The sequence below is a fragment of the Athene cunicularia genome (genome assembly GCF_003259725.1).
Source record: "Athene cunicularia isolate RWA chromosome 2 unlocalized genomic scaffold, athCun1 chr2_part1, whole genome shotgun sequence".
Classification (NCBI taxonomy): domain Eukaryota; kingdom Metazoa; phylum Chordata; class Aves; order Strigiformes; family Strigidae; genus Athene; species Athene cunicularia.
In genome coordinates, this window is record NW_020799095.1 from 52,558,213 (window position 1) to 52,571,422 (window position 13,210).

General features: G+C 36.9%; 1 protein-coding gene across 2 annotated transcripts in view; it reads right to left on the reverse strand.

Moving 5' to 3' along the window:
- Positions 1–13,210, reverse strand: part of RECK (reversion inducing cysteine rich protein with kazal motifs) — a 58,611-nt gene that overhangs the window by 14,482 nt on the left and 30,919 nt on the right. For both annotated transcript variants that reach the window (XM_026843729.1, XM_026843728.1), the window contains 5 exons: positions 12,179–12,358; positions 11,013–11,225; positions 10,144–10,280; positions 7,766–7,906; positions 4,978–5,166 (listed from right to left, as the gene is read on the reverse strand). In XM_026843729.1, coding sequence (XP_026699530.1) covers positions 4,978–5,166; positions 7,766–7,906; positions 10,144–10,280; positions 11,013–11,225; positions 12,179–12,358 — 860 coding nt within the window. The remainder of the gene's footprint in view (positions 1–4,977; positions 5,167–7,765; positions 7,907–10,143; positions 10,281–11,012; positions 11,226–12,178; positions 12,359–13,210) is intronic.

A 13,210-nucleotide genomic window follows, 5' to 3' on the forward strand; every position in this document is an offset into this window, starting at 1 on the left:
TTAATCACCACACATACTTAATAAGTAATGATGGCAAAAGAGAGGAAGCTGTCTGGTTTTGGTTTTGTGGTGGGTTGGTTGGTTTTTTTTTTTTTTTTTTTTTTTTTAAACGGACAGCACTTGCTGTATACCTACCACGTACACATATTGTCGTTACAGTTAGTTCAACAAGTGACAGACATACACTGTACAAACATAAAACACAAATACAGCTTCAGACATTTTTGTGATTATTTCCACCAACAATCCAAAAAAGTACAAGTTTCTTTGGACAGAATGGTCCGTAACAGGATTCAGTCACCATTTAAATAATATAATTGCTAATGAATGTATTTTAAAAGCATCTACTTTCACCAGATACTTCCTATAACTGCCCATCAAATGTATCATTAATGTTAAGATGTTTTCAGTGTTCTGCTTCCATGAACAAACAGTACCAATCTGGCAAGAGAAAAACAAGTTTTAAGTATGTTTGGCTGACTTGTATCCTCTTTGGATGAACAAAAGAAGTTACAAGCTGTAAATGCATGGAACATTACAGGCAGACTTTCCTGACTGATGAAAATAATTGTACAATTGATTATTTAGCTCTGCTTGGTATCTTTTAGGAGAGAAATATCCCAATTACATACTCTTTCATGATTTCAGGGTTTGGTTCACAATCAGAAAATTATGTTTGTGACAAATATAACTACAAGAAGTGCCTTGCTTCTTAAGATTTACCTAATGTGAAAATAACTCATTACCCAGTTAAAAAATGACTCAGTTGTTTTGGACTTATTAGGTATCTTTGATTTGCTTTAATTATGCTTGGAGTTCAGTCTGACAGTATTTTAAAAGCAGTGATTTACAGACACTAAATGTCCAGTGCCGAAATATGTAACTGTTCACTAGCAGAAAGTCTCTTGCTTGCCAACTGATTCAACATCAGCAGCTTCAGACAGGTTACAGTTCAGCACAGACTCCATTATGTATTCAAGACTTTTTGTAAGATTTTCCCTCTCTTAGCAGTAGCTTTTTTTTTTTTTTTTTTAAATTCAAAGAGCATAGAGATGGTTTGCATGACAAAGGTACACCTTTAAAGCTCTGAAGCAATTCATAAATCTGAAAATAAATCAATATATTTTTTTAAACAGCACCACTTGTCACATCTTTTTCAACTACTCTGTCAGATGAGGTAGAACCAAATTAACGCTTGTCACCCATGGCATCTAATCTCTGAACAGTAAAGTTATTTTAGAAAATTCATAATTTAAACCTAAACCAAGAAAGAAACAGCATTCTTTTATTGTTAAAGCAAAGAAGTTTCATCTTACAGTTACCTAGCAGAAGGAAATCAGCAGGAGAAAAGACTTTTGTCCTGGTTTCAGCTGGGACAGAATTAATTTTCTTCCTACTAGCTAGTGCAGTGCTGTGTTTTGGATTTAGTGCAAGATTAATGTTGATAACACACTGATGTTTTAGTTGTCGTTAAGTAGTGCTTATCCTAAGTTAAGGGTTTTTCAGTTTCCCATGCTCTGCCAGTGAGGAGGTGCACAAGAGGCTGGGAGGGAGCATGGCCAGGACAGCTGACCCCAACTAGCCAAAGGGATATTCCAGACCATAGGATGTCATGCTCAGTGACACCTGCACTGTGCATCACTTCTCTTTTCTTGGATTTTATTTATCTCTTTTTAAAATTATATTCCTTTTCTTTACAATTATGATTATATTTTATTATTGCTATAAAGAACCATGGTATTCAATATATCTTTGTTATCATAATATATCTGTTTACATGTTCATTTTAAAGTGTATGTTAGTGACAATGATTAATGTTAAACTATAATACTTACTTAATATTATTTTCATTAAAAAATGGGGTTTTTTTCCTGAAAGGCATAGGCCACTTTGTGATACTTAACTGCAGGCTGTGAAGGTTTAAAAAAAAATAAAATAATCCAAGTGCAGAAGACAGTCTGCAGATGACAGATATGTATTTCTAACATGTTTGAACACATTAGCAGAACAGTCTTTTAAACACTTATTAAAAACTGTTGTCCTTGGTGTGAAACCTGTCAACATCACTCAGTAAATTTAAAACTCCATCTTCAGAATGCCACGTGAACTAAAACAGCATAACTGCCTAAATGGATATCAGATTTATTATGTGATTCCAAAGGAAGAGAATTTTGGGATGGTGCAAAACTTATTATTTATCCTATACTTTCATTAAATCCTATTTTTACCCTCTTTGTGTGTGTGCTTCCTACTCTGAATACATGTGTGAACACTAACAAACTTTAAGCTGGATGAATCAGGAAGTAGGATAAAAGTCTAAGCTGAGTATCTTCTTCACAGGCAACGTGTAGAAAACCTGCCTCAGAAGCAGCTCTTGGACAGACAAATGCTAATGACTCTGCAAAACCAGGAGGTATTCACCAAAAATTTCCAAATGAACTCATGTGTGAAACGCCCGCTAATATAAGCAAATTTATTTGTAACCTCTTGCTTTAAACTTCCCCAGGATTTGGATACATACTAATGCAAGTGGCAACAATATGTACACTTTTTAGAAAAGGGTTCTGTGGATGCTAAAGATAGGTAAACTTTTTTTTTTTTTTCAACTAAAATGTGGTAAAAATATAGAACTTTGCATCAGTGGACACAACTAAATACGATACATCAGGGGAAGGAATCACAGTTTTTCTGCAAGTCACAAACCAAATCTTTTAGGATTATCTGAAGTAGTCAATAAGCACGTGGACAACAGAAAAATCAAGCTGATGCACTTCAACACCCAACAGACATTTACTAGCTCTTTAATATAGACTTTCAAGAAAAAATGCAGAGAGAGGAAAAAAGGCGCTCATATGGACACATAACTCTGAAACAGAATAAATGGCTAATGAAGGGAGGTCACTGGTCCTGAAGTGAAGGTGTCTCCATGATCTGTGCAGTGGCTGTTCTGTTTCAACATGATCCAAAAAACCAAATGCAAGTATTTACATGACAAAGTCTATCAATAACATTAAGGCACTCTAGGGGTCTGGGCTGCATTAGATGGAGCTAATGCAGAAAGCATGCAGATCGGGATACAAAGCTGATGGGAAAAGAATTTAGATTGAAACATACAAGGCTGAAGGAGAAGTCAGCGAAAGAAGATGTGGATGGGAAAGCACAGGGCTGAAGACAAAGTTAGCAACAGATAGCAAAGGAATAAGCACCTGTGGTCAGCAAAGGAGGAGTAGCTATGGTTAGCAGAAGTGTACCAGTTTGTGCAGAACAAAGATATAGATAAAAAGTTTTAGCAAGTTTTGGGCTTTATTTACGCAAATATAATTAATTAACCAACGTAATTGCTTGTAGACATGCCTGAACAATGTATGCAGCCTATTAGGAGTCAGATAACCACGTGTGTATGGAACTTAGAGTACTATAAAATGTAACCAGAATCAGAGAATAAAGAGGAACGATTTGATCATCATATTGGTGTGTGGTGTCGTTTCTGGTTCCGCATGAGACAGAGACCCCGATGGGGGCGGTAAGCAACCCCAGCAAGGCACAAATGACCAAATAATGAAGAACGGCAAGAAAAATCTCACCACACTGAGCAATTAGGAAAGGATAAGGCAGAGGAAATTCAGTGTCCTGAATAAAACAATTCTTTAACAATTCACATGATGACCTGTGAGCTATTTCCACTTAAGAACGGGAAGGCAGTGTTACAATAGACAGCTCTGTGAAAGCATGACCTCAATAGAATTAGCACCCAAAAAAAGATAATGTTCAGAATAATTATGAAAGGAACATCACTTTGCTATTACAGACAGTTGATTGGGCACCTTCATTGTGAATAGTGCATGAAGTTCCAGTTCCCATTTCAAAAGAAAATGTAAAAACTAGGAAAAGGTACACAGTAGGGTAATAAGTACGATCAACAGTGTACAACTTTTCATGTAAGGAGTTATTAAATAGAATAGGAACTGGCTTGGAGAAAAAAACCTGAGTATGAGGGGAATGAGGTGTGAAATAGGAGGCAAACAGGTAACAACTATTCATCAGCTTTTTCAATACAAGAACTAGGATGAACCTCATGAACTAAGGGAAACCAGATGAAACAAACTATCAAGGCTCAAATTAAAACAAATCCCTTGCAAACCCTACAAAAAAGAGAAGGTTTAGGCTTACATATCTTAACATGTGGAACTTCTTGCCAGAGGTTAGAGTTCATGATAAAAGCTTCTGATTTTTTTAAGCACATATTTAAAATCCATGGAAGGAAAAAAACCCACAAAACAAACCCAAACCCCCCAACCATTAGGAACTAGTAAAGAAACCACCCCCTGCTCAAGGTGTCTGTGGTCTGAAGCACAGAACAGATTCTGGGAGAATATCCATGGAAAGTATGATTAAATCCTCTTCCTTTTCTCATAATCTTCCCCAGACACTTCCATTGGTCGCTGGATATCCAGTGCGTTAAAAAGTAGACTGAGAGTACCTGCAAAGTTGGAATCCAGGAAATGGGCAGCCATTTATTGTCAGTTCTACTGTGCTTAAACCTCACAACTACAGCATGCTTAAAGCAGATAAATTTGTTTTGCTGTTGTTGCTTCATCCCTGCTGCCTACTGGCTCCCCAGAGCTCCCACCAGCAAGTTCTTCTACCAGAAAGGAAGCTACCTATTAGCAAGTACTATGAAATACAGGAGATGCGAGGCAAGTCAGTGACCTCTAGGTTGAAAAATGGTGTCCTAAGCACACGCTTCACATAGGACTTTCAGTAGTTGAGGCAGACACAGTTCAGCACTGATTTCAATAATGGAACCCTCCAGCGTATGTAAGAGTTAAACAAGTATATACAGGGATGCAAACACTAACTTTTGTATTTTCTGATAAGCTCTGCATTCAGATCCTCCGGGTCTTCATATGTACTTCAAAATTCATCAATTAAGGAGCAGGTGCTATATAAAGATATAATTACTGTTCTAATACTTACTTTTTCTTTGTCCTCCAACAATGCATGATTTTTGAAGGTCAACACAACGCATTTCCATGCAGTTTTCTAACAATCCACTGTGTCCACAGGTACAAATCTTGTAACAACCAACATCACCAGCTGAGGATGGAACCTGAATAAGTGTACCTTGTCGGACAATAAAATCTGAGGCTTCTCCCAGTTTGCAACCTACATACAAGGAGAAATTTTAGCTCATATTTAGTTAATACTTTGGCAAGTGCCACTACCAAAAATAACTACTTCTCTTTGACTTGTGAAAAAGCTAAGGTGTTCCTAAGGCAGCCTTGCTCTCACTCTTTAGACAAATTCACGCATTTCTTAGAGGCAGCAAGTAGCAGAAATAGAAGATAGCTGCTTGAGATAATGTTCTGAAGTACTTGTAGAAATGTCACTGTAGAGAAAAACACTGGTAATTCCAATGGTTCTCAAGTAATTTCATTTTTCACAGTTCTGTAGTAGTATGAAATATACATGATACAACCAATACCACATATGCTTCACTCTCTCCAATACAGAACCTGAATTGAAGGGTCAAAGTCCAGTCATTTCCCCACTCTCACACATTTTATTGTGTCTTCCTTCCCTACTGGTACCTCTTATGTGAACACTGAAGGACTCTTACAGGCAGATGTGAAGAAAGGAGAAAGAGAAAAAATAAGAAAACTGGGTTTAAAAAAAAAAGAATGGAAAAGAAGAAAAATGGTTTTAAATATTGCAAGGAAAAAAAAAATGAAATAGTAGATCAAAATTACCCTAGGAGTGATGAACTGCAACAAATCCCCCAAAACTTTCAACCAGTAAAAAGACTGAATTCAAACATAAGAGTCATCTTCCAATGTTTACAGAAAGTAAACTCTCTCTTCAAAAGCTCTAGGTGAGCTTGTTTTCTCATCACTTCAAATAACTTTTGCAGCAAGTGAAGACAATACAACTTATATAGTAACAATGCTCAGCTTTTCAGAAGAACAGAAGTATTTTGTAAGAGTCAGAGACACATAACCAATTCAATGTCCCTAGGCTCCCCCAAAATAAGCTGAAGTCTACCCTTGCTTTTAGGAGGGCACAAGCGTAGGATGTGTACAAGTGAAGCCAACCCCAATTTTCCTCTTTGTAATAAAAAAAAAAAAAAAAAAAAAAAAAAAAAAAAAAATCACTGGAGAAACTGCTGATCAGTCCCAGAACTGCTGGAACAGAAGAGGAGGCTCAGGGAACTAACACGAGACTGTTATGGCAGCATTCTCTATCACTCGCTCTAGAGAGGAGGCTGCTTCACGCAATTCAGTTTAAAAAACAGTGTCGCTCTCACTTTCTCTATCTCTGTCACAACATGTGTTCAAGCATTCACCAAATGCAAGCTTCAAGAACCATAGGTGATCCTTCATGTTACTGAATGATACTTTTTGCTTTAAAGAAAGGGGAAAAATTGTGTGAAGCCCTGCTGGTGTCTAAGGTAGATGAAGGGGCTGTAGAAGTTGGACATCATACAGTCTGCCACCTCCTCTGCAGATTTGACCCTTGTTACCAACACCACCCAAGCCTACCGTTTCAAAGTCAGACAGCTGAAACTCATTGTATATGAGGCTCCCTCCCCAGTCAGCTCACATTTGCACACAGTGCAGAAGTTAGACAACACCTATGTTCTAAAAAAGGAGTTCCCAAATGACCATGGATGCCTTTCTAGTGAGCGATATTGAAAGTATCACTCGGAGCAGCAGCAGAAACATAGTCAGCTGTGTACTGCTGCACCTCCAGACATCATTAAAGAGAAGCAGCACCGTGTGTCTTGTGGAAGGACAAGGCAGAATAAGATCCAGTATTCATATTTTTGTTGTTTCCCAAAGTCTGTGTCATTTTCCTCCAAACTACAAGTCTACATACAGATTTGGGAGAGACCCAGAGCTCATGTGCCTTGTGATTCTGCTTTTTTGTTGAGTGAATGAACTCATAGCTCTGTCAGTGATTAAAGATGAAGTGCAGAGATGCTGCATCAGTGCTGCAAGCTCAAGTAGTAGAAAGAAGAGAGGCAAAGCAATTATGTGCCGTATCACTTCCTTCCAAGCCCTAAACCTGGGCACTCTGAATCCAATGAAGAAGCTACAGTGAAGCTCTTCAGAAAGAGTCCGAGTATTAATTTACTCAGACTAGTTAACTATGAGCTGCTGGAGAGATTTTGAGAAGTTGACCTGGCCTGTAAAGGAAGATTTGGGACAATTCCATGTAAGATAACATCTTGAACTTTGGACACTGGAGCTGCTGCCAATGCAGATGTACATCCCAGGGTACACTGCATTTGATCAGATTCTCAGAGCTCTTAAAATATACTCCCACAACAGACAGCTTGATTTTCATTAATCTCGAGGGAAGACATAATGTCCATTTACTTCGCCAGTATGAAAATAAATGTGGATATGGCTAACAATGTATGGAAATACAGGGCAATAGATGCCATGGTGTCTGCAGCAGCAGTGAGCTGCACTGTATTTGTAGTATTGCATGTTTGCAATTTTAAATAGTGGGAAGGCTGCTTAGAGACTGTGTATGGAACAAAGTAATATATCTTCTAATAAGATGTTATGTTTCAGTGGACAATAAAAACAGAAACACACAGAAAAATGAAGAGAGTTAGAAGGTAGGCTACAGCTTTTGAAAACTCAAGATAATTGTGAGAATAGTTCATTTGGGATATCAGCAATTAAAACTTTCAACAAAATTTCAGTAACAATGTGTTTCTCAGCAAAATTCAGGTAAGCAGTCCAAAACTCCTTACCTGGCACACACAAATATGGAAGACACAGTTCTCCAGACTGACATCCTTTTCTGTTTACCTCACATAACTGATTAGCTGCACAAGGATTTGGATTACACGGATGTGTAACATCTTCTACAATATTGCCTAAAGAACTTGGGCCTGAAAACAGAATATACAGCATCTATATTAGTTTAAATGAGATCTATTTTTTCCTCAGTAAAGTATGGTATTTCTCACACCCAGTAAAACAATATTTTTGACAATTCTGTGAAGTATTTTTAATTTTTTTAACTATACTTGTAGAAGCTTAACGTGACAAGGTAGTTAACTTATTTCAAAAGTTTAGTCCTCAATCCTGGAAATAATCACCCAGATGATTCTTCACAAGCAAAATATATTTCCTCTATCTTGCCTTACCAGTCATTTTCTCTATATAACAAAAATACAAACTGACAATGACTGACAGATTAATCAAGAGAAGTCTCATAGTCAATGATCAAAAAATTGGGAGGTTTAAAAGTACACTTGATGTTTAACCAAGTTTGCTATAATTGATAAAACTTGTTTGTTTTCCCTTTAACTCACTTGTAATGTTCTGCTGTGACAAGATTAAGGAAAGGGAAGACAATATGGAAAAGTGGCATCTAAATGAAAAGAAACACCCAAACCTTCAATACATTGTCTCTCTGGGAACAATTTTATCTGTTGAGGCATGCTTTCAGTTGCAGATCTTAATAACCAAAATTTTACTGTTTTCAAAGTTCCTGGGATTTTGAGAAAGAAATATAAAAATTTAATTTGGAAGAAGGTCTAAAACCAGTTAAATCCTATATGGCTAAAAGGGTCTAAATTCTACACAGATAAATATGCAATAGGAAGTAGTAATAGGGTAGAACAGATTTGGAAAATAATGTAAAAGGATGAATTGAAATGAAATCTAGAACCAAGATGAAATTTTACTAATACGATTGTGTTCCACACTGAGGGATAAGATATACTAGAAGAAAACAGAATCACAAAAATTTAATTCTTCCATATACTTCCTAAATTAATATTTTATTGCCCCAAGAGCTAATTTGGGTTTTGGTTATTCTAACTGCAGTTAAAAGAACAGAGTTTATCCATCAGGCAAAAGTGTCATTTTGTACATCAAGAGGTTGTGCTCTAAACTGTGCTACTGTTTAAGTGACTTTTTTTTGAGATCAGTCCTCCCAAGCATGATCCAGCTTTTGTTCTGTAAATAAATGTTATTATAGTATCTTTTTGGCATGTGAGATGACTTCTTGAAGAACAGAGTTTTCTTAAAGTAAGATTAACTAGTCTGTTTTCAAGTAGCTATAAATCACTGAAATTCAACAAGACAGATTATTAGATGGTACAGATTAGTGTACTTGCACTGAATGAACAAAGTCCCCAAAAGAAAAGTGTAATGGATTAGCCTTGTCTAACAGCCAAACTCCCACTCAGTCCCCTCATCCCAAATGAAATGGGGGTAGAAAATAGGTAGAACAATAATAGAAAAGATCAGAGGCCGAGATAAAGACAGGGAGATTACATAAGAACTATCATTATGGGCAACACTGACTTGACTTGGGAAAAATGAACCAAATTTATTGGCAATTGAAATGAACATCTAGTTACAGATGCAGGTAATGGGAACAAAAAGACAAACATTAAAGGAGTTTGTTTCTTCCTCCCTTTCCCAGGTTCACCTTTACTCCGGATTTCTCTGCCCCTGCCCCAAGTGATGCAGTGGGGATTGGGAAGGGAGAGGGATAAAGGTGACTATGGTCAGTACACAGCAGTTTGTCTGCCACTCACTCCTCCTCACACCTTTCATTTGCTCCAGCACAGGCCCTCCATGGGCTACAGCTTCCTTCAGGGTATACCCACCCGCTGTGGCATGGGGGTCCTCCACAGGCTGCCATGTGGAACACCTCCTCTCCTCCTGCTCCTCTGACCTTGGTACTACCCTTGTTTCCTCACTCTTCCTGTTCCCTCCTTCTCCTCCCGTCTGACACTTTTTGCCCTTTCTTAAACACGTTTTCACAGAGGAATGACAAACTTTGCTAAGTGGCTCAGCTTTGGTCTATAGCAGGCCCACTGCCAAGCTGACCTTATCTGGCACAGCATAGTCCCTGACATCTTCCCACACAGCCCCTGCAGCCTCCATCACTACCAAAACAACCTTGCCACATACAACCAATAAAAGAAGGAATAAACCTAATGAGCTATGGCAATTTGAAAAAAGATCCATTTTTCTCTAGTACACTAAATGAAATGTCTCAGATTAATACAATTTTCTTTAAAACAAATAATGAAAATTTTTAAAAGAGTGATAAGCATTCCAAGTATCTTGGTTTATAATTTTGTTGCATAGGTATGTTGATACTTACTGAGGTATGTATCCAATGGGATACAGTTCTCCAAGTCATCTGTTGGAGATAAGAGCTCACAAATACTTTCAGCTGAGTGGCCTTCAGGGAATTTATTCTGATCTCCACATTTCTTCAGTATTTCCACACAGTCTGATCTTCAGATAAATAAAGAAACAGAACTTCATGAACTCTACTTGAAGATAAAAGGCCCTGTATGAAAAAGATGTATTTCCACATTCTTTCCTTCCCTGAATCCACAATCTTCCCCTTCTGCCTCACAGAGTGTTTTTATACACACTTTTTATATACATATATGTATGTATGTTATATTTTACATGCAGGAGGAGGAACAAATTTGTGACACAGACAGGAACTATTGCGTACACTACTACTCTTCCTCCACTTTGGGCTTGGTGATCTTTCTTTTCTATGACATCATATGCATATATCTCTGAAGACCAAACATTTCCTTGATTTACTAATGTCTAATAGGGGTTGAACTTTATCTCACTACTTGTACTATTAACTGGTATCTTTTCTACCCAATCACCTACTTTCAAAATTTGTTTTTTCAAAAAACAAACTTCATTTTTTTCAGACCTTTGTCAGCTGAAAACCTCCAGAGTTTTTTGGCTCCCTGGCATCTATAAAAACTCCAACAATAAATCAACCTTACAATGGAAGCATATATATCTATCTCAGGCAAGAATCTTCCATTTACAGTGATGGAGATTCAGGCAATAGCAACTAAGCAAGCCCATATTCCTTCCATGTTTGCCTTCCCACGTTTTCCTAACAAGTCAAACAGTACTACAGCAGCTTTTTAGTTCTCATTAAAATCATCAACAGAAACTTTAAACTGCTTTTTCCCTCCCCACAGTACTTACTTGCAGATTATACTTCCTCTAGATTTGCTGTGGCAAGGTTTAATTTGCAGTGAGCAGGCAATTGCCTTCCACATTTCTGGCTGGCACTTTTTAATATCAAGCACAGGAATGTTTATAAATGGCATCTTAATACTCCCTTTTTCCCATAGTTTCATGTCATTCATGGCTCCCTGGTCTGACTGAGTATTGCAGCTCCTAAAAAGTTCTGTTGGTCTTAAAAGAAAAAGTTAAGATACAGCATGTATACAAGAAAAAGAAAACACCACACATTTTACCTTTCACCATATGAATTCTACAACCTTGATATTGCTTGCTTTTTATGGTATAAAAGAAGTTATTCCCTTCCACATCAAGATCAAAATCAACTGGAATTCTGTCTTTAAGGAAAATAAGCTCTTCAAGACTTAAGGCTAAGAAAAGTCCCTTCTCACCCCTACCTCTCAGATAAACATCACTTAGATTTTTCTTAACTGAAGAAGGCTAACTTAAAAGCAAGTGTCTTAGATATCCTGAATATCTCTGTGAATATGGTGAATCACTAATGCAAGCTGATTTATCATTTATATTTGCCTAGGCTGCATCTATCACATATGTGATTCTACTACTCATATAACACTCATGCCACCGTATACTATTTCAAAGAAAAGCCAGAGCTCTCTAATAGCTAACAAAATTTTAGATGCTTTTTTGAAACTCAAGCTATTTAATTTACAACCTTAAAATTACTAATTCAGGCATCACTCTAAAATCATGCATTTTGCTCTATAGAGTATAAAACCACAGAAATATCTCTGAGAGAAAAGGAATTTTGAAAAAGCCCAACACGTAAATTTAACAAGCATTTCTACCTTATTTATAAGACAGAACATTCCAGTAATCATGGCTTGCTTGTCTATACAGTAAGAGGAATACGCTGCTAACACGTGATAACATGTTCCAAGTTCACGGGCTAGCTTTTATTCTTGTAAGTTTTGTTATGTCTGTTGTTAAATACATTTTCAAAAGTTTATTCTAAAGAAAAACTGTTTATTTTTAATCATCTAAAGAAATATTCACAGAAAGACAGCTACATACAATCTCAAAATAAGACTGAAAAACATTTTCTTTTATTTTTTAAATCAAAGCACAGGAATTCCTTTATAAAATATTCAGTGTCTCTCTCCTACCTGTTATTAAAATTAGTGCAGTAAGTAAGATTTCTACAGCCCAGCTGACAAGGTTCTCGTACATCTGCTAAACAGGTCAACATGGAAACTTCAACTGCATTATACTCACAAAAGCGATCAAATTCTTGCCAGCTCTGTGAATTGCCCCAGCTCGTGCTATAAAGTTTAGTGCAGAGCTCTCTGAAAAAAAAAAAAAGAGATGAAGAAAATAAAATTAAGAGAACAATAGTCATTCAGGTATAGTAGAGCCCATCATTTCTTTACTGATCACAACTGCCTACCTTCACTGTAAAAGATTGTGTAGCACCCTGCAAGACTGTTGTGCTCAAATCACATAAACCCACCTCGGTGTTTTATAAGTTTTCCAGTTTTGCTTAACAATGCTAGCAAATCTTTAAGCTAGTAAGACTGAAAGACTTCATAATATAAAACTGCAATATCAATAAAAAAGCAATAGCTGGAAACATGAACTAATGACTTTGAGGTGAGAACTATCCCAGCTAATTTTACTTGTAATAAATCTAGATAATATGATAATGAACAACTACGAATCCCATCTTTCAAATCACACCTCCTCCTCCTACAGAAATGAGTGGCAAGCAATACGTTTCTTCTTTTGCCCTGATGTTTGAAACAGGTGTACTGTTTGTTGCTCGTGTTTGAGATGTTTCCTGATGTCAGAAATACCTAAGCCACTTTGTTTGCAGCAGTATCCTACAAACTATAACTGTTCCCATCCCAACTGATGGTATAGAACTTCACTGTACTGTTAAAGCCTACTGCATGTTGAAAACTTGAGGGAAGGATCCATTTTTAGAACTTATTGTCAAAACAAGCAACTAAAAGATACTGTATCAACTGCCCTGATATAAAAGCATATAAAAGGAAGCAACAGCTCAAAACCCAATGTCTGCAACTTATTCTGACATACTGATGCATTTAAAAGACAATAATGATCTATTTTTAAAGTGAACAGAAAACCACTCTAAACTAAAAACGCTCCAATCAATTATTTGCAAACATGCAACTATT